At 36.5% G+C, this 23,080-nt stretch overlaps 1 protein-coding gene across 1 annotated transcript; it reads left to right on the top strand.

Annotated features, from left to right (window-relative positions):
• Nucleotides 1-236: 236 nt before the first annotated feature.
• Nucleotides 237-12,198, top strand: uacaa (uveal autoantigen with coiled-coil domains and ankyrin repeats a). The gene is made up of 15 exons (XM_057347899.1): nt 237-464; nt 1,384-1,511; nt 4,675-4,763; nt 4,885-4,949; nt 5,576-5,633; nt 6,286-6,356; nt 6,507-6,613; nt 6,905-7,086; nt 7,669-7,709; nt 8,224-8,257; nt 8,348-8,388; nt 9,076-10,260; nt 10,872-11,000; nt 11,305-11,370; nt 11,494-12,198. Exons 1-15 carry the CDS (start codon nt 429-431, stop codon nt 11,563-11,565), a joined length of 2,304 nt encoding a protein of 767 aa, XP_057203882.1. The 5' UTR covers nt 237-428; the 3' UTR covers nt 11,566-12,198.
• The last annotated feature ends 10,882 nt before the right edge of the window (nt 12,199-23,080 follow it).

Raw genomic sequence — 23,080 nt, 5'->3', positions numbered from 1 at the left:
TAGCATTACACAATGCTGTATCCAAAACAAACATTCATTGTCGAGCTGGTTTTGAAGGCATCCACAGAGAATGTGGCATCCAGCCCACAAATCATGTGAAGCAGCTTTTTCATAGGATAACACGCCGATTGGATACAATAGGTGTTTTGACCTCCTTCGGCGTTCGCTGTATGGCATCAAAGTACCGCGAGAGTGATGCATGAAGCGCTGCTTTCGAATTAGTCTCGCGGTACTTCAATGTCATGCCCCGATCGGTCTGCGCAGCGCCGCATGAAGTCGAACTTACTTAAAGTTACAGTTTTCCTTCCCATTGGTTCATGAGAGTGCGTTTGGAGTAGACTCTGAACCTTGCAATCGAGGAGTAAACTTTTGACAAGAGGCGCAGATTTGTACATCTGGACAAGTGCACTGGCTCATTCACGGGAATTATGAAAAGTTTAAAACAGCGACTTAAGAAAAACGAGGTAAATATTATTGACACTGCATACAAGATTTAATGTTTCGAGTGCTTTTTAGGACTTTGTTGGACCAAGCCCCATAACATGTCCTGAAAACTGGCTTTGTGTTAAAAGAATGAGTCTGTGGGTGGTCAGTCTTGCAGTGGTTGTAAATTCCATATTGTTTTGTTTAGAGACAAATATGAATACGCGTCATGTTTGTGGCTAAAGTGAGAATAACATCCAAGAAACTTTGTCATGTCTACGCTAAATGGCTCAATATTTAAATCACTTCACAATGTCTGCTTAACTTTATGCGTTCAAAGTTTTGGGATGTGTTTACTTCATTGTTAAACGCACTCTTGGGGCTACGTAACTAGCGTAGACACGTTCATAACCCAAAGTAATGCAGTTTTATTTACTATCCCACAAAAACCCCATTTACAGTAAAATAATTTTAACGTGTTCTCCACGTGACATTGCAACGTAGCAGCTTGTTACACGGTTGTTACAAGTTTGTTTGTGGTACTGGACTTTATGAGAGATTCTTAAATAGCTCGAGTTTATGATAACTACTGTAAACCACAGCGCGTTTATGTGGCGAGGTGTATTCCACACCATGTCTGACTCCTAACTCACTATTGACGTCTACAACGAGCTGTGCGCATACTATTATAGTAGGTTCAAACGTTTTTCAATGTATTCTTGAAAATTTGAAAATGTTATGAGTAAAATAAGCAGAATATTTTTCATATGTAGAATATTATTCTACTTACCCATTTGTAAGTTATGTTGGATAAGTGTCTGTTAAATCAGTAAATATACATAAAACATAATAACAACTGCATTATTAAGTTATATATTATTAATAATAATAATACGTTATGAGCATAGTGTTGTATCTCTCATTTGATGTAAATATTGTGTTTTCTGATGTCATTTACAGAGTACTGAATGGGGAAAGTATGATGAACGGTTGATGAGGGCGGTGGAGAATGAAGATACAGACAAACTTACAGCCACAATCAAAAAAGGAGGAAGCCCCACCAGACTAGACTCAGAGGGTCATTCAGCGTAAGTTCAACATTCTTGTACACAATTCTCAAAGTATCTGTACTGACAACAACTTTTCATCTTCTTTTAATCCAGACCAACTCATTTCCGAAAATTCTTTGCAAATACAACTCAAGGGCTCTGCGTGCTACTAATCTTGCCATTTTTTAACATGTAAATATGTTCTGTATCAAGCTTCCTATTGGGACTTTAGTATAAACCTGTATTTTGTCACTTGTTTCTTGCCACCAAAGAATTTTTTTTAGTAAAAGCGCAAATGTCTGGCCATGGGAAGAGGGAAGGGATTTTGATGTAACAATTTTTATCTCCTCCCTCATCCTCCCTGACCCCTGCACAGCACAATGCCTTGATTGTTGTTGAATTTGTTTCCAGTAGACGCTTCTGAATGGAAAACAGGGAGTCTGTCCTAGCTCTCAAGTTTTGTAGTGTTGTTGTTAATGCATTGAAATGGTTTGGATGATGATTGTCACATGCAGACTAACCTCATTCTTAACTGCCTGGAAACAAATTTGGAGGCAATTTCGGCTTTAGTGCCATTTAAATACCTCTTTGCATTGGCTTCCTTTGCAAGTTCGTACTTTATCCGTTTCTCATTTTGCCGTCAAAGATAAGCCATCCACAGATCGCTCTACGGTTTGTGAAATGTTTTGTATTCCTTTATAGTATAAATTACAATGCTTAAAGACTGCATAATGAAGACACTGTGATCTTAAGAAGTTTACTAGAGAAGTTCTTAAAAAACATCAGGGAGAAACTATGGTACTCCTACAACAAGCGATAATGAGATCTTTAGAGGACAACATTTGTCCATGGGCCTACTGCACAAGTGTGGTGATGTACGGTAACAAGGGCTACACAAAGCACACCAAAAAAATATGAAATATGCATCTCCAAGAGGTTTATGATCAGAATCAATGTAAACACAAGAGTCATTTTGAATTTCAAAAGTCATAAATAGACAGCAACATAGAACAGAAAAAAATGGTATATTTCTTCATTTACCCACCCTCAAGTTGTTCCAAACTTGTATACATTTCTTTGTTCTTTTGAGCACAAAAGAAGATATTTTGAAGAATGGGAGAAGCAGAACAAAGAAAGCCATACAGGTTTGGAACAACTTGCGAATAGTAAATGATGATATAATTTTAAGTTTTGGGTGAACTATCCCTTAACTTATATTAGCTTTCTGCATCTCTGCAATTTGGTTTGGATATGGTCTCTTGCAAGAGTATACAGGCAATATAGTCAGGAACAGGTTTGCAAACTTTTCCATGTACCTCATTGTTTTACTATTATTCTGGTATTGAGGAATAACAGCTTTTTTATTAGTGTGACTGAGAAGACCCAGTTTCTGAACACAAACAAGAGGCCTTTGATTTCTGAAACTTTCTTAACTTCTGAAAACTTGAAAAAAGTCAAAAATTAGTCATTATTGCACCTCGATTTCTATTAATGACCTGGGGAGAAATTAGATTTACTGTATAAAATTGAGTTTTATTAGCCTTTTAAAACACACACTGTGTTGGAGCCGAAAAATGTTCCTGTTACACTGAACTTTTCCTGTCACAAAGGGTCTGTTATTCATTGGGTGTGCCAGGCCTCCTGACATGATTTCAGTCACAATATGTTTTGTGAGTTTGTGTTAAAGGGATAGTTCACCCAAGAAAGAAAAGTCTTTCATCATTTACTCACCCTCATGTCATTCCAAACACAAAAGAAGATATTTTGAAGAACATTGGTAACCATACAACATTAGCCCCATTGACTTCTATTGTATGGACACAAAGTCACTGAGACATTTTTCAAAATATCTTCTTTTGTGTCCCACAGAAGAACGAGTCATACACAGGTTTTGAACAACATTAGGATGAATAAATGATGACAGGATTATCCCTTTAAGTACATTTTCCTTCAAAAAATTGAATACTCTTGTGCATGATGATGCAGCAAGGTTATTAACATTTTCTCTGCATGCACAATACATAGATCTTTTGCATCTCCCGTCAAACCATTTCTACACTAAAACCTAGCCAGTAAATTCATGTGTCTGCTTTTGTGCTTTTTGTCCCTTTGCATTTCATTTTCATTTTTCCAACTGATTACAACTTAGTTTTAGAGTCTTTAGACATTTGCTACAAAACATGCTTGTACGTGTTTATAACCCACTCCTACCTCTTATTCATTCTTTTGTGCTCTTGACTCCTCCAGATCTCAAGCGATAACCGTCTTATTGCTCTGATAATCACTGATGTATCATGACTGCATTGTGACTAGACTCAAGGAGTGGTTGTGTGTATTTTCTTTTGAAACAGGTCACGACTTCCATGTTGTTACATGTTTTTTAGTGTCTGTTGGCGTGTAATGCATCCTTGTGTCATAGGCAAGCTGACTTCCATTTTCATTAGCAAATAGGGCTGTCACGATTATTAAATAATCGTCTCATCGCGATTGTTTGACCTCATCGCGATGGTTTCAGATCATCGCAATTATTGCACATCTCTATAGAAGACACTAGGGGGAGCTGTAGTGCATCTGCATACTTAAATAATATTAAATTGTACTGCAGGTAATTTGTGTATGTTTTAGTTTTTTTTAAGCAAATCTCAGTGTGAAAACCAGTCTACCAAAATTTCACTAACACACAAGTAAAATTTTATTGTAGTCTTGCAAGTGAGAAAAAAACAGACTAGAAGCTTTTCTATGACTGATAGTATTTACTTAATTTACAAGTATTTGGCGGTTGTATTATTGACAGGTAAAAGCCTAAACCTTAAATATATGATGACCCAATTTTTTCAGATGTATTTCCAAGAAAAAACATAGTCTTGTATTCAGAACAATATGTTTGTTTCAGTCGCTGAATCAAAAATGTATGAGAATTAAATGTCAAAGCTCAAAAACAGACGATTAATCGTCATAATCGCAATGATTTATTAGACAATTAATCGTCAGTCAAATTTCATAACCTTGACAGCCCTATTAGCAGCACAAATATCTACTCGGCAAAATTATTTTGCATTTATACACATAATACTATTGACAATGTAAATTATAATATTAATAGCAGTGGTTAAATTTGCAATAGAGGTTAACTATCATAATGGTGGTGAATTATCTTAATGATGACAGCAATAATAATGATGATAATTGTACTCGATTTCAGGTTTCATGTTGCTGCTAGCAAAGGCCTCATAAATAGTCTGAATGTTTTCCTGGATAACGGTGTAAATGTGAAGGCTGTGGATGCCACTGGTAACACGTCCTGTCTATTCACCACAAACACGCTCATCTTTACTTTCATATAGACCTTCATTTGACAAATATCTGGCTGTAAATCACCTGTAAAACCTGTCATTACTGTTCCTCTCCGCAGGTAAAACAGCTTTGCATCTGGCTGCAGGAGGTGGTCATTCCCTGTGTGTGCAGAGGTTACTGCAGGTACCCGAGCAATACTTTCCCATAACAATGACAGGAAGAAAGACTAGCGAGGAACCGCTGTGGAATGTCACAGTGCTGACGTAAAAACAGCCCCTTTAGCGATTGCTTTGCCAAAGACAACTCAGTGCTCTTTTTATTTCTCTACCCAATGTGTTGGGTTTTCTGTATAAAGCCCTTGTTTATTTCTTTTATTCTTTGGACACTCCTTTGCTTTTCATCTCACACAAAGCTGAGCTTAAGGCAGGACTGGAGCAATTTAGTCCCAATATTTGTATCATAGCAACAATTGTTCTGTGTTAGCTAGTGTGAAAATGTGAATTCTCCTCATTCGTAGAGTAAACCAGCAATAATTGTAAATTGTAAAATGTAAACCAGCAATAATTAAATGCTTATCAAATGAATTAAACGGGTTTTAATAGACAAGTTGCATTAAAGGAACAAAAAGGATGCATTACTGCAATTTACATAATATATATACAGGTGTTTTTAGCCGTATATGTAAATGTTCTGAAAAATATATGAGTTTAAACATTATATATATATTGCCTGGAGAAATTATACTGCACTTTCTTCTGTTTCAAACTTGTATTTAATTGTTTGTGTGTCTTTGTCATTCTTTTCAACAGTTTAAATGTCCTGTTGACAGTGCGGACCTGCAGAGACGTACACCTTTACATGATGCAGGTGTGTAGATTTGTATTTTTTAGTTTTCTTATAATCTTTGTGTTTATAAAGCCTATAGACACAATTAAGTTTCTATTAATTGGTTAGGGTTAGTTTGTTGCACACTGTAAAACTTTGCTGTAGTTTTTGCAGCAGGTTTGCCAGTAACTTACTGTAGATTTAATTACTACTTAATATACTTTCCAATTAGTACTGTTTACCATTACTTTAATCAAAATTAAAACACTTTGACCTTTGAGATTCAGAATGAGCAAGAAGAGACTGGCATTAGCACAGCAACAACGTAAAAAAATGGCATTCTTCCTAAGCATTATTCTCTTGTTTTCTGTAAAAATATTTAAAACTTCTTAAATTATGATACATTTACATAACAAGAAAAGTGACCCAAGATATTTAGTCTTGTTTTATGAAAGAAAAAAATATAAACTAGGTAAGTTTATTCTTAAAACAAAATTGTACATTAAATCTACAGTAAGTTACTGGCAAACCTGCTGCGAAATTACAGCAAAGTTTTACAGTGTACAACCTGTTTTTCTGTTGTCGTTTTTAAACAGATTATACAATAACTGAACAAGCATGCATCAAAAACAGATATAATATCTAGTTGTCACAGTTGATGGGAAGATTATAATGTCTTGTCTTTGTTTTTCAGCTTCTGTAGGCTGCAAAGCCGTCATCAAAATTCTTTGTGACAGTGGAGCGTCTGTCAATGCTGTTGACGCAGTATGTAAAATAGGTTTTGAAACAAAAAATAATTTTGGATACAGTTTATGTCTACGTTAATTAGCTGAATAGGAATAGGAGAAAAGTTAAGAGTGGAACAAAAAATGTGCTGTAATGTCTGTTGCATTGACTTTTGGTACTTTTTTTTAGGATTGTGTGTCACCCTTATTGTTAGCTGCCAGGATGTGCCAACCAGGATCGTGCCAGTTGTTAGTACAGTATGGGGCACGCACTGTTCTACGAGACAAGCAAAACAAGTAAGGGATAACTTGAGGAAACTTAATATCTTGTGTCTAAATACACAATCTCAACTATAATAAATCAATATTAAAAAGTCCTATACCTTCTTTATATGGTGCAATTCAATGACCATTCAATCTTAACATGTATGAAGTATTACCCATGAGGAATTGGTCTATAAAAGAGAAGATGTCCTTTAAGCCACAATCATGCTACAAGCTCATACATTTAGAATAATCTCAGTAGTTACAGCCATGCCAGATGATAAATTATCTTCTCTGTTGATTTTGTTTGTGTGTTTTGTCCAGGACGGCACTTATCCTGGCCTGTGAAAACTCTTGTAAAGAAGCCGTAGAGATTCTCCTGAAGACTAAGGCAGATGTATCTGCAGTGGACATCTATGGTCACGATGCTTACCACTATGCCAAGCTAAGTCAGAAACAAGACTTGATCAAACTGGTTAAACAAGCCTTGGAATCAACCACTAAAGGTAGCACTTGTTCTTTATTGCCCGTGATGCTATAAACAATAATTAAACAATGTTTTATTGATATAACATAAATATTGAGCAGTTTTTTTCTTTTTCTGTGTATATTGCACTTTCTTGTAGCTTTGTCCTTTTATGTAGCAAAACACTTGCAGGAAGATCAGTTGAATTAAATCTGAAGCATATGAAACCTGCATACTATCATTTCACTGTAAAGTCTGTCATTTAAGGGAAGTGCCTGATAGTTTCAGATCCAATCGTGTTCACATGTTCAGCTATAACACTTCACTGTCTGAAAATCTGTTTGAAGAGATTGGCAGTTTGCTGTTTTTGGTAAAAACTGCACATTTTCGAGAACCGTTAGATTTAATCAGAGAAAGGCCATTTTAATCCAAGCAAATCAGTTGCTTATTTTTAGATCACCCATTTTTTTTCTGTTTTCATCTAAATTACTACATGTTATACTGTCATGTAGACAGCTATAAATGAAGTTATTTGTTTAGCATATTAAAATGTTTATTAGCATTATTATACATTATGTGCATAGAAACATCACGTGTGTAATACCATTTCTTCTGTTTTCAGCAAAAGATACTGTCACAGTTTCACAGAAGACCCAACAGTTGGTAATGAGATTTAAGCTGTATTTATTTCATTTGCATGGTTGTTTGTGAGTGTTCAGAAGCAAAACGTATTATTGTAATGATGAATGAATTAGGAAATACCTGTGACAGCAGTCTGGATTCAATAAATTCACAATAACCTTAATCTATTTATTGATCTTACTGCCATCTAGAGGCTAAAGCATTATTAGCAGTGTGCTCTGTTCTAATAGCAAGCCACTTGAGAACGACTGCTGTGCTGATTCCATGTCTTTCTTAAATAATGAATTGTAATGTTCTTCTGTGGCTGTCTGTAGAGAGTAATACTGATTAGCATGTCAGTCATACATCAACACATAAATATTCTTTCTGATACCATATAAGAGGAAGTTGTCAGAACCTACTACACTGAGTTTCAATCACTTTTGGTTAAGGCTTGCTGTCCGGCAGTTATTTCTCTTTCAGTGGCATGTAGTGCATTGTGGTCTTGAGATCAGTTGTGAATGACATCAGTAAAATGTTTGTGTCTGAATTACAGAAGGTACATGGCAGCCATGGTAGCTCCACAGAGGGTAAGAGACATTATGTTTTTATCATTTTCATTATGGCAATCAAACATGCATAACACTTCAGGTCTGAAAATGTTTTCTGGTTTTATTAAGGAAAAGATGCGAAACAGACTCATAATTTGGATGCCACACAGGTATATCAACTAATCTGATCTAACTATCTGTCTCTGGATTATTTACTTAAAGTGATTGTGCACCCAAAAATGTCAATTCTGTCATCATTTACTCATCCACTTGTCATTTCAAACCTGTATGACTTTTTTTCATCTGCAGAACACAAAAGGAGATATTTTGAAGAATGTTGGGAGCCAAACAATGGCGGTACCCATTCACTTCTATTGTATGTACACAAAACCAATGCAAGTGTATGGGTGGCCTCGGTGTTCGGTTAACAACATTCTATTTTGTATTTATACGTTTAGCTAACCTAAACCTAAAGACTCATAGGTTGTCCTTTATGTTATCTGACACTTAAATTAAATGTATAATCATTGTTTACTCAATTATTTTTGCCAAATCTGTCTTTGGTCCTCATTCACTTACTTTGTATGGAAATAAAGCAGCATGGACATTCTGATAAATATTCATGGAGGTTTGGAATGACATGAGTCTATGTACATTTTTGGTGAAATATACTTTTAAGACCTTTCCCACCAAGTAATGCATTTGAGTCCCTCTGTAAAGTGAAAGCTTATTTCTGACAGAATGGAAAGATTAAGGGACTGTATTCTCATCTTATATTTGATATCATATTATTAGGAAACTGGAAATTATATTAAATGGAAAAGTAAGAGCATGTTATACCCTTGTGAATAATTTAGGTCAGGCACTCACAGTCAGCTCCTGTCCCGGTAAGATCTGTTCCCATATCTGTGGAGTTATTACCCGGGGAGGTGGAGGCCCTTAGAAGAGAACTGAGAGATTCACGGAGAAGACAGGAAGCAGCAGAGGCAGAGGTTCACAGGCTAGATGCAGCGCTGGCAATGCACAGCCAGGAATATGAAGGACTGAGGAGGAGCAGTGAGCAAGCCCTGCATGCGGCTCACAGCAGGGCGTGGGAGCTGGAGGAGGCCCTGGGCGAGGTACAGAGGAGGATGGCTGGCTCTGAGACCCGTGTAAGGCAGATGCAAGCTCATCTAGTAGCTGTCAGGGAACATCTAGTGGAAGAACTGAGATTCCAGCTCCAAGAGGTCAAAGGTCAGCGAGAGGCAACCGTAGCAGAACTGGGGAGGATGCAGAAGGATCTCAACCAGAGCCAGAGAGACGTGGAGCAGCAGAAGGAGAACCAGAGTTCTTTGTTGCAGGAACTTAGCCGGCTTTCCCAGGAACTGCTTAGCAGAGAGGAGCAGATAAACACGCTGAAGACCAGTTTAGCAGCTATGGAGACACAGCATGTCGAGATGTCGTGTAAAGACACCCAGACCCCACCAGAATGGTGCCCCACGGATGTGAAAACCACCATGACTGATCTCACCACCGAGACACGTGAACCAACCGTAGACTTGGAGAGCTACATCAGCAAGGCTGAGCACACTGCCGTAATAACCTCACTGAAACAAGCTGAAGCCAGAGCTCTGGAGAAGTACCAGTGTGCACAGGAAGAGAACCAGAGCTTGCTGAAAGAGCTTCAGGAGCAGAAGGCAGAGCTGGACACCATCCAGGAGGCCCTGCATGCCAGGTTTGTCCCTGTGGCCTTATTGGAGGAAAAAGAGAAGGAGGTGGATCAGCTCAAACTGACCATTGAAGAGACGGAGAAGAAACAAAAGCAGGGCAGTGTGAACATTGCACACGCAGAAGACGAGAATGTTCAGAGAGAAGAACACAGGCGGGCAGGCACTGTCCAAGTACCACGTGAGGTACAACATAACCAAATATCTTCTTCCAGTGACAGAACAGAGTGTGAAGTCACTAGAATTGCAGAGGAAAATGTGCAGACGTCTGAAAGAGAGAGCAAAGGCAACTCAAATAAAGACAGAGGGAGCACATCATCAGTTCAAGTTGCTAAGGTGAATGATTATTGCTTGGGCATTCATCGTTTTGTTTTTTTGGATATCCAGATCATCAAGTCTGCATTGAGACCATCCTAAAATCCACATAATCAAAGCAGATGCCAAAATCTTGTAATATTATTACATAAAAATACCTTATGAACATGTGATTTGAATGTTTTACACATTTTAGTTTGCCTTTTATGTGATTTAAACTGATTAAAGATCTGAGAAGGTAACCGAAAGGTTAAAGGTTAAAAGTACCCAAGGAGCAAATTTTTCATAGATAAAAGTATCAGCTTTTATCTCATCATGGTTATATTATACACCTGAAATTACTTTGCTTGTTAACGAAAGGCTTGCTATCGCATTTTTTGACAATAAAAGAGGGAAAAAATGCTATTATACTTAAAGGAGGTACAAAGCAACATCTAGAGAAATAATAGAATTGGGCACTTTTAATCCACAATACATCACAGAACGTCCTAGCAACCACATACAGTAGAAAAGTGTTTAAACACCTCAGATACTGAATAGCAGCAACCTATAACATAAGCACTTTAACAAGTTTTACACAGGGCAAGCAAAAATGTGCAGAACATGTGAAAATGTATTTGCATGTCTCTCAGAATTCTGAAGTGTTGGTGGAACATGAAGAACAGCAGGTCAACACTGCACCACCCATTAGCTCCTGTGAACCCCTGCAGTCAGAAAGCATTCTCCAGGCTCATGTCTGCAGACTACAACAGCAGCTGGAGGTTAGTCACTCATCAAATGTTATACTTCAGGGCTGTTAGGGATGTTACCTTGTTTCTTTGGACTCGAGTGTGATTGGAGTCCCTGATAAAAAAACAACAGTACAAAAATGAATCAGTCACGTTTCATCATAGTTCTGTCTCTTTTCCCCATTGCTTTTTCACTTATTTGTAAAAAAAATGCAGTATAACATATGTTGTAAACTTATAAGTGAAATATAGGTATCTATTATTGATTATTTTTGTACATGTTGTGAAAACGATTCACTGCCCTATTCTCAATGCAATGATGTTCTTTTATTGCCAGGACTCTGAAAAGCATTACAGGTGTGTGCTTACCATGTATCGGGCACGTTTGCTCAGTGCAGCACAGGTAATATTTTATTAATTTGACTTGTTTAAATGATATTCTCTTTTTTTTGCTTTAACCGAACCACTAAAATAGTAGTGTTTATGTTGCCAATCCAGATTTTAAAAGGACAGTGTTTTTTGGCAGGGTTACATGGATGAAGATGCCAAAATGACTCTGCTGCAGATTGCCAAAATGAGAGAGGAATGTGTATGTTAAGCAGCCACATGGACATACCTGAATGTGTGCATATTTTAACTGATGTATATAATTTTGTGTCATTTTTAGGTTTATATCGTATGCAAATTAACTTTATATGATCTGCAAATAAAGTATATTAAAAATGATTAAATACTGTATATCTCCACTTGTTCACGCCTCCATCTCCATTATTAATGCATCAGGTAGTCCCGCCCTTAACACATGCCATTGGTTGATCCTGTGTTGTAATGTCAGAATTGGTGGTTGCACTAAATTTTCTTTATTAATCAAGATGATTGCCTTGAGCAGACCACTTTAATCTGCTTCCTGTGGTATAACTATCCTTTTATACGGTGCTGGACTTGTACTTTAAATTGAAGGAATCTGACTGCCCTCTTGTGTTCTGTACTCAAATATTTTGTTTTTTGTTCTCGACTATTCTATGAAAGTTAAACAGTTAATAGTATTTTACATTTTTCTTATAATTTCCAGTAGTTAAAATGTTTATTATTGGTGATAGACTAAAATAACCACTGTGAATATTTATGAGCTTATTTAATTTACATTTGTAATGTAATGGATATTTAAATGAATAATTGAATGATACATATTTCATCTATTTTGCCCCTTTGTCATGTGTGTTGAGATTTTTTATATAAAAATCGACTTTCTTGAAGTGCCAGTGAAATTAAAATGACTATTTGTATATTTTCATGAAATATTGCAGCGTTTATAGTAAATAGCTTATCAATGTGGGTCATTTTCTTTTTAAAATTCATGTACCCTCATAATCTTCAGTTGAAATATGAAAATGCACTTCCGCCCTGAAATGACTATCCATCTCAAATGATATTATGATATTAGACGGCTTGGCCGGAGCAGAGCCGTTGAATATTAGAGTTATGAGTGACTTTAAAGTTTTTTTAATTACTTATAAAGCCTTAAACGGTTTAGCCCCTACCTACATAACAGAGCTTCTACCACACTACAACCCATCACGCGCTCTAAGATCTCAAAACTCCAGACTTTTGATAACACCTAGAAAAACTAAATCCACCAAAGGGGGTGGAGCTTTCTCATATGTAGCACCTAAACTCTGGAATAGCCTTCCCGATACTATTCGAGGGTCAGACACACTCTTCCAATTTAAATCTAGATTAAAGACACATCTTTTCAGCCAAGCATTCACTTAATGCAAAATATGCTAAATAAACCACTGGGAGACTGCATTTATTAGATATCATTTACTAGAATGATCTTGCTTGTTCTATAAACACCATGCACTGTGCTGTGTTTTACCTTTTTTGTGTTTTTCAGTTTTTCTTATTTTCTCCTGTAAAGCTGCTTTGGAACAATGCACATTGTGAAAAGCGCTATATAAATAAAATTGAAATTAATTGAAATTAAAACGTTTATTTAGTGTTAAAACTATCTTAACCCAAGGTTAAGTGCACTGCTAAAGGCCTATGATGGTAAAAAAAATCCTCGGTGATGTTCTGACCTGTGTCCAGTGAGTCAATATCTTTGGTCATACACATAACTCATAACTGAAGTACAGTCAGTCTAGGATTACTCTGTGTTTTGTATTAGGGATACTTCACCCAAAAATGAAATTATGTCATCATTTACTCACCTTCGAGTTGTTCCAAATCTGTATAGATTTCTTTGTTCTGATGAACACAGAGAAAGATATTTGGAAGAATGCTTATAACCAAACAGATCTTGCCCCCCACTGACTCTCATAGTAGGAAAAATGACTTAATAATTTTTTTGTTCCGCTGGACACAAAAGAAGACATTTTGAAAAATGTAGGACAGCAAACAGTTCTGGGGCACTTTACATTTATTCATTTGGCACAGTGGTGTAAAGTATTGGAGTAAATGTAATTAGTTACTGTACTTAAGTATGTTTTTGGCTACTTTGTAGTTGTACTGAGTATTAAAGATATCAGCAACTTTTACTCTCTACTTGACTACATTTTTGAATAAGTATATGTACTCTTTACTCCACTAGATTTGTAATGACTAATGCAATTACACATTACATTTTGCATGACACCTAACTTTTTCTGCAGCAGTTTATTTCTACAACAGAAGAAGCAATATTGCCATTTACAGGGCATTGAAGGTACTATATCTTGTGCATTTTGCCCTTACTGAAACTTGTCAACATGGCTTCTTTATGCGAATGCGGGTGCATTATCAGGTAGTTGACATCGCTGGTGTTTTATGTGGGTAGAGGACATGACTGCAGCCGGCGATGAGGCCAAAACCAGCATGTCCAGTGCAAAAAGGCTTTGACTTTTGTAGTTTTACTTAACATTATTTTACTTATCTGTTTTACTGAAGAGACCTTTTTGAAGGATATTTCCTTATGAGCGCTTGAGCTTAACTGAGACGTGGGTGTTTGTAATAGACGTATGCTATGGTGTTCACCTTGATTGGTTGCAATTTTGAGGGGTTCAGTTTGATGCGATTGCTCTCCTCACAAATCAACCGTTTCTTGTTTTTCACTGACATGTCTCTTAAATGGGTCATATGAATTAAGTCGTATACACGATTTAAGGTTAAAAAACGCTGTATTTTCCACATACCGTGCATGTTTGTATCTCCTCTTTGCCCCGCCTCTCTGAAACGCTCTGATTTTTTACAAAGCTCGTCGCTCTGAAAAGCGAGCTGTGCTATGATTGGCCAGTTAACCAGTGCGTAGTGATTGGTCGAATACTGCAAGCGTTTCACGGAAATGTAACGCCTCTTACCATATTCGGAACATCACGTTCCCAAGCAATTGTGCTGACAGGTGATAAAATGTCATCGGTACTTCCTTGTATCAATTCGAGCCCGAATCTGATACAGAAAATGAAGATGATCAAGCCGATACATCAACTTTGCCAACGCAACTTGAGCAGGATGTAAAGGATTGGTAAGGTTTTATTAAAAACAAATCTGCACAAATCTACAGTATCATCGTCATCATCTTGACTTCACTTGTTGACATTGCATGTGTAATGATGCTGTGCTCCTTTACTCTTGTTCTGCTGTTATTCTTATGATGTGTTTTTATCAGGCTCAGTCCAGTCGTTGAAAGCGTTACCTGTCCAGTCTGCGTGACTAATACAGACGTCATGACGCACCCACATCACAGGTTAGATTTGTACAGAGCAGAACTGGTGTCACTTTCTGTTTAGACGTGCAACATTCATGTGGTAAATCTCTGTTTGTTTAATTTACAGCAAAGTCATCCAGACGCACCTGATAAGACACGAGTCAAAGAAAACAGAGTCGGCGTGTCTGATACAAGAGATGAATCTGCAGCTCAGTAAGTTTAGTCGATCCTCTCTGTTCACCTGTGCTCACACATCAGTTGTTTAGTGTTTTAATGGTTTGAATGTTTTATGTGTTTACAGAAGTTCATCTCAAGTCCAGCCCAGACTCTCTGCAAAAATTCAAATACGCAGAGATCCCTGTTCTGTCGAGAAAAGTAGAAGTGGTGCGTCGCTCCTGTGATCGTCTCAGACAAATTCTCCCGGCTGGACGACATACCGCGAGAGTCACCTGTGCCAAGCACGCTAGTTATTGGTGACTCTATTTTAAGACACGTGAAGGTGGAGAAACTATGGGAGGCAAATCCTGCCAAATTTAAATAAATAAATTAAACGATGAAAATGAAAACCAGATTAGCAATTTCATTATACACACTGCGTGCACAATATGTGCCAAAATGAAAAATAAAATGAAATTATTTTATTTTCATTTTCATTTTTACACTGACAATGCGTTGTCCCTGTCAAATTGAAAAAGAAAATACAATTGGTGATTTGACATTTCATTTTCACTAAAATCTCGAGGCAAGACTGCCAATTTGAAAATGAAAAGGCAAATGTGAAAAATAAATTGTAAAAACATTTTTTACAAAGGTTTTATTAATGTTCACACAATAATACTGACACAATTCAAATTAAAATGTAAACTTTGATTTTCATTTCATTTTATTTTCTCTTCTCTTTTATTTCATTTTCGTTTTCGTTTTCATTTTCTTTTTCTTGTTCACGGTCATGCAAATTTCATGTTAATTAGTGGGTGTGGACGAGCATCTGCGTTACTGGGAACGCCCACAAAAAACGTCATATCCGTTTATCCGAACGAACGTGTGTAGACCTTGTCAGGCGCTTGGCCTTAGCGCTTTGTAATGATGACGATGACTGTGCCTGGTGCAATACCGAAAAGTTGTTGTGTGGTGTTCTGCATCTCTGATAAGTTAACAGACGAACAAACTAAAGCATTGGAGAGCCCGTATCTCTAGCGTGCCCTGAAACATGCCGGAGCGCGACTGTCCCCGCTCCGCCGCTGACCTGCGCTCACACTGTACATTACCATCCGCACCCGAGCACGCTATCATCATTACACTGTGACTGCTTTTAAGAAAACATAAACAAAGCGATCTTTCTCAGCACAATAGAATCCATCGTAATGTTCGGTTTGAGGTTGATAAGATGTGTTTAACCTCACGCGCGCTGTGCGCAGACCAATTCGCTTATGGTATCACAAGAGCGGCTCATATGTGTTTAAATCAGCCCCGCGTACTTCATTCATTATGATTATGAGCCAATCGTTATACAAAGTGCTGCATTATGAACGCATGTTTTAAATGATGCGCCTGTTTAAATTCCTTGAAGTTCAGCTGTCATGGCAAAAAACATCTAATACGCACAGCACTATTAATTCATTCGAATGGTTTTTTTTGTCCCACGGCGCGGTGACACAGGCCTGCACTTATAAGTGTTGTAGGTATTAGATGTTTTTTGGTATGACAGCTGAACTTCAAGGAATTTAAACAGGCGCATCATTTAAAACATGCATTCATAACATAGTGCAGCACTTTGTATAACGATTGGCTCATAATCATAATGAATGAAGTACGCGGGGCTGATTTAAACACATATGAGCCGCTCTTGTGATACCATAAGCGAATTGGTCTGCGCACAGCGCGCGTGAGGTTAAACACATCTTATCAACCTCAAACCGAACATTACGATGGATTCTATTGTGCTGAGAAAGATCGCTTTGTTTATGTTTTCTTAAAAGCAGTCACAGTGTAATGATGATAGCGTGCTCGGGTGCGGATGGTAATGTACAGTGTAAGAGCAGGTCAGCGGCGGAGTGGGGACAATCGCGCTCCGGCATGTTTCAGGGCACGCTAGAGATACGGGCTCTCCAATGCTTTAGTTTGTTCGTCTGTTAACTTATCAGAGATGCAGAACACCACACAACAATTTTCGGTATTGCACCAGGCACAGTCATCGTCATCATTACAAAGCGCTAAGGCCAAGCGCCTGACAAGGTCTACACACGTTCGTTCGAATAAACGGATATGACGTTTTTTGTGGGCGTTCCCAGTAATGCAGACGCTCGTCCACACCCACTAATTAACATGTAATTTGCATGACTGTGAACAAGAAAAAGAAAATGAAAACGAAAATGAAATAAAAGAGAAGAGAAAATAAAATAAAAATCAAAGTTTACATTTTAATTTGAATTGTGTCAGTATTATTGCGTGAACATTAATAAAACCTTTGTAAAAAATGTTTTTACAATTTATTTTTCACATTTGCCTTTTCATTTTCAAATTGGCAGTCTTGCCTCGAGATTTTAGTGAAAATGAAATGTCAAATCACCAATTGTATTTTCTTTTTCAATTTGACAGGGACAACGCATTGTCAGTGTAAAAATGAAAATAATTTCATTTTATTTTTCATTTTGGCACATATTGTGCACGCAGTGTGTATAATGAAATTGCTAATCTGGTTTTCATTTTCATTTTCATCGTTTAATTTATTTATTTAAATTTGGCAGGATTTGCCTCCCATAGAGAAACAAGCCACCGTAGTTAATTGTTTCCGGGGGCCAGAGCATCTCACATTAGTGCCAAACTGAAAGCGCTGGCTAATGCTAAACGCACATTTAGAAGGATTGTCATACACATTGGCACTAATGACGTTAATTCACGTGAGTCAGCGTTTGCTGAAGATAATATTGTAGAATTATGTGAATATGCCAAAACGCTGTCAGACGCTGTAGTGTTCTCCCCCTCCCTGATCGAAGTCAAGAGATATATCAACAATTAATGTCTTTACATGACTGGATGTCTGACTGGTGTCCACGTCATCACGTGGGTTTCATTAATAACTGGAAGTGTTTTTGGAGAAGATGTGAGCTGATCGGCAGAGATGGTCTCCATCCCTCCCGGGGAGGAGCCACCGTCTTCTCCAAAAATCTGACCAATAATCTGCCTAGAGTTTAATTTACCAATACTCAGTTCAGAAATCAGACAGAGCGGTTTAACCCACCGATAACTGAAGATGTATACATGTAAATATGAACTATTGTGTAAATATGTATACATTAACTAGGAAATATTACATATTATTTATATTACTTGCGTAAATATGAATATTACAAATATTTAATTAATTATTTTGAATACTCTATTACAATACAATAAAGCAATAATATATAATATCACTACGTGTTGTCATGTTCATTGTCAGTTGGTGGTTCAGTTTTATTCAGAGTACTCGTTTGGTTTGGTTATCTCTGAGCTCTGTTTCTTTTTACATAGAAGAACAGAATCAAATCTTCTGTTAAATACATTTTAATGTATATCTGTTCCTTACAGTATAAACCTGACTAATGATATTATACAGTACTTTAACAGTATGATTTTATGATATTGTCGCTGTCGGACTGAAAGCTTGTATCTCCAAAATTGCCACTTTTCAAAAAAAATTGTATTGTTAATGTTGAAAAGCTCTTTTCAATACTTTTTCAAAATATTTGCAAAATATCATACCATTAAACCCTACTCTAAAATAAAATGGTGCTTGTCACAGAGATCCTGTGACGAGACGCTTATTTTGATATAGACTCTGTCTTAAGCTGGACTTGCACACGCTACAACATATACACATTACATACATCTCTGATATGCGCATAAATTACATCAGTTAACAGAAATGTTTGTAATTCCATCTATGTATTATTGTTGGATGCTAAATGTTTGTATTCCTACTTAAGACATTCTAAAATGTTATTTGTTTATGTTAAGCATTCATGTGGTAAGAAATAAGCACGACAACAAGTTGCATGCTAAGGTTTATTTCTTAGATTTCATATTTCATACATTTACATACTACAATAGATATACTTACGTACTGGGTCATCTCTCCATTCAAGCCATGTAAGCCGAACGATGGGCAGATGCCATTTTTCTTTGTTCCGTTCCCGCCGTTAGAAGGTGCCAACCAACTATATTGTTGTAGAGGGGAGTCGGACATACAGTGCTTACATGGGGAATTAGGAAATACTATTTTCATGTGAATTATTTTGTTGCCTTATGCAAAATGTTAAATGATGATTGTATATTACAATGATTAATTTGTATTTATGTCAATCTGAAGTGTATTAATCTTATTGTTCTTACTCCTTTTCCGGACATGATGGTTTAACCTAGGGGAGGGGCTAGAGCTATTTAAATGGCTCCTTGTACCATTGTGAGAGGGGCCAAGAGCCAGGAGAGAGCAAGAGTTGGCTGTTGCTACGCCTGGAAAAGTCAGAACTCGTAGAGTGAGTTAAACTTGTAAAGTGAGAAAGCAGATATAGCTGTCTAGTTTGGACCAATTTTTTGGATTGTCTAAACTTACAAATATTCTTCTATTTTTGTTTTGTTTATTTTTTTGTTGTTTACTTTGCACTTTGAATATGGACTTGTACATACACCTGCTATGCATTTAGGATTATACTGGCACTTGTAAATAAAACCACCTGATTTTTGGCATTTTTAGCGTTTTTCCTTGCCTCCACAACCCCACAACGACCATCCAACTAGCCTGCAAAGTTGCTGGGGTTGACAGTGCTATATAGCACTAAAAGTGGTTCCCCTTTGATTATGAGCAAAGAACCACTTTTAGTGCTATATAGCACCATTTTATTTTAGAGTAGGGTTTAAAAATGTATAGTGTTTAGTTTACCTCATAATCTGAAATCTGATGAAAAGAAGTGTAGATCCTTTTGGCGGACATGAGAGACTGTAACTTTTAAATGCTTATATCTTCTTATTCCTTAAACACATACTAAAATCCAAACTTTACTTCAATTTTGATTTGATAGGGAAATACTTTTGCTAATCTGTTGAGTTTATTGGAAATCTGACGGAGGCCAAATTATGTTAAGTGCATACACGCCATTTACAAGCAGTTTTACCACAATCAAATAAATACAATTAAATGTTAGTTTAAGTAAAATCCTAAATTAAGATCAATAATTTTTCATTGAATAGAGAAAGAAAAAGAGACACAGTGCAGAAGCATATCAACTACCACATCACTGAAGGTTCATTGCAGTCTGAATGAGAAGTATTTAGTGCTCTAGAATCACACATACTTCATCCAAAAATGAAAATTCTGTCATCATTTATTCACCTTCTAGTTGTTCCAAATCTGTATAATTTTCTTTTTTCTGAACACAGAGAAAGATATTTGAAAGAATGCTTTACCCAGACAGATCCCCCCCTGACTCCCATCGTAGGAAAAAGTACAATGGTAATCAAAAGTGCCCCAGAACTGTTTGCTGTCCTACATTCTTTAAAATGTCTTATTTTGTGTTCAACAAAACAAAAAAAATTATATTTTTTTTTATACTATGGGAGTCAAGATCTGTTTGCTTATAAGCATTCTTCCAAATATCTTTCTCTGTGTTTATCAGAACAAAGAAATGTATACACACTTGGAACAACTCGAAGGTGAGTAATTGATGACAGAATTTTCATTTTTGGGTTAAGTATCCCTTTAACACATTTCATTTCCTCTATATAAACAACAGTATTTCAGTATGAAGTCAGATGACCTACAGCACATGCTAAAGGTCATTTCTGAACGTTTAATATTCTTTCTCATAAAGAGAACAGTAAACATTCTCTTGAGATACCCAGTTGTCATCTAGAAAGTTAATGAACAATGTAGAAGATCTTGTGTCTATTTAAAGCGTCTTTCCAGAGAGACTTTCTGCAGATGCAGCAGCATTAAAGAGCATTCTTTATCATGTATTCACCCTTATCAGACCTGTGACTGTTTAATTGCATCATTAATACTAGGCTACTAATAATTTCACAAAGATGTGATTACATGCGCATTTAAATTCCTTTAGGGCATCTATAAAAAAAATTAATCAAAATTCAAGCAAAAGGAATGAGCATGAGTTTCACTTCAGAAATGCTCATCACTGGAATCCCAATACGTAGTTGTCCTTATATGGTCCTTTTCCTGTGTGAGGGAGTGACGTCACCTTTTGACGCGAGAGCAGGTGCAGATGCTGAGACTGGAGGGGTCAGACCAACGAATCTAAATTAGATGCGGATCACTATTTAACTGTTGTTTTTTCTTATGTTGTTCTTTTATATTATTAGATCAGGTTTATGCGTTGAATCACCTAACAATGACTGGCAGGCTGGTTTTTATAAACGTGAGCGTCAGTAAAAAGGACAGTCTGTTGTTTAACAATGTCTTAAAATAATGCGATTATTTTTTATTATCTAATCCATCGATCGATCATGTATAGGTCATGCAATAAATTCATGTGCTGAATCTGTGTACACTTCATGCGAACTGCACAAACAGATCGGCGTATGAAATCAAAGTGTGTAAAATTCTAAAGCCCAGCTTTCCAGTCACTCGCGCGATACTTCGATGTCATAGGCCGATCAGTCTGCGCAGCGCAGTATTTTGTCGAACACGCGCTTTGCCATCATGCACATCAGGGTCCGTCAGAATTTTATGAATGAATCTCTGGCACGTACCACATCTCTCATTTACAAATCCACCCGTCCTGATTTAAAACATCACAGTGTTTTTTGAAATCCACATCTGAATACAATTTAAATACAACATTGTGCAGGACTGTCTTTGCAGAAACGACGCATCACCTGCACGTTTCCCACGCCAAACCCAACCCCTGCTCCGGAGCAGGTTATTATGTTCCAGGGTTAGTTCATTTGAAGGAAATGTTACTAAGCTTTAGGGGTTGTCTGCGCATGTGTGCGTTTTTGATGAGCGTCAAGTGGGCGTGGAAGCACAGATTACGTATAATAGATTATAATTTTACAGCAATATTACAATTACAGTTCCAGTCTCACCCATCGCAATTTAGCATTCACAACTAATTTTTTATTAACTTCATTATTTAACCTTTTAAAATGAAATAATCTTTAAATAAAATAAAGTAAGCTGTTATTGTTAAACTTTATGTAGGCTAATTATATTAAATATTGTATATACTTTGAATTAGGTTTATTAAAACATCTCCAAATATCACTGGATAAATATACACATCTTACTATTTCCAACAGTTAAAGGATGTTAATAGTGAAGTATTTTAACTCCCGAGGATTGCATATCATTACTCTTGTCCACTTATTAGGCAATATTTGATGCATTGGGTCAAAAATAGTTGTGGCCTAATGGTCATAGAGACAGATTTAAAACTTCAAAGGTTGCAAGTTCGATACCCAGGCTGGCAGGTTTCCATGGCTTTATTAGGTGACCCCCCAATGGGATTACCGTGGCATATTGTTCACATATTTAAATTCTTATTATAATTTTAAATCCATTTACATAAAAAAATACATAAAAAACTTAGACTTTTCATAGTTTTTCATACTGACTGTATTCCATAAAAATGTCTTTCTGATCCTGAGTCTCCTCCTACAGTTTAGCATTGAAAGGCCTTTCTCTAAATTACAATTAGCCTTTCAGGATAGGCCGTTTCCACCTCTTTTAACATTTGGAAAGCCATGGCCTTTTAGCAAACAAAGTCAAAAGAAACAAACAAAAAAACTAAATGTATGTGTATTTGAAAGGTATATATAAAGGCTACTTGATTATTATGTATATATGACTGGGCCTAACATTTTAAACCTCTCCCTCATGTCACAGCAGACCTTCATCCTCTGCTGTAAATTAATTATCATACATAGTGTAGTGTACTGAAAAGCATTGCACTTTTTTCCCCCAAAATTATGACCAATGTAGTTTCTAGAATTAAAAGAGTCTCTATTAATATGACTACATCAGCAAATGTTGCAAATAAAGCTGATACAATGCAAAGTCAGTTTTCAGAAAACCAAATAAAGATCGATTTTTTAAGGAACATACGAAGGAACAAAAAAGAGGTTTAATACTGCCTTCAAAATTACCAATGTGATACACAACACAATTTTGGTAAAATACCATGGTAAACACGTTAAAATTACAGTTACAAACATCTCAACAAATCTGCACCTTATGTAACAAAGATAGCCATGATGAGTATATATTTTAGATATTATAGTATAAAAATAGTGCATATATTTAAAATATTTATATCTTTAATTAAATAATTAATTTATAGCGTTTATAGTTTTATAAACACATAACCTAAATAATTTAATTTTATGATTTTTATCCCGCACTTTATACACTGATGCAGATTTAAGACTGTAAAAA

This window comes from Triplophysa rosa, linkage group LG12, assembly GCF_024868665.1.
Source record: "Triplophysa rosa linkage group LG12, Trosa_1v2, whole genome shotgun sequence".
NCBI lineage: Eukaryota > Metazoa > Chordata > Actinopteri > Cypriniformes > Nemacheilidae > Triplophysa > Triplophysa rosa.
Note: the sequence above shows the minus strand (reverse complement) of the source record. Positions and strands in the feature narration are given on the sequence as shown.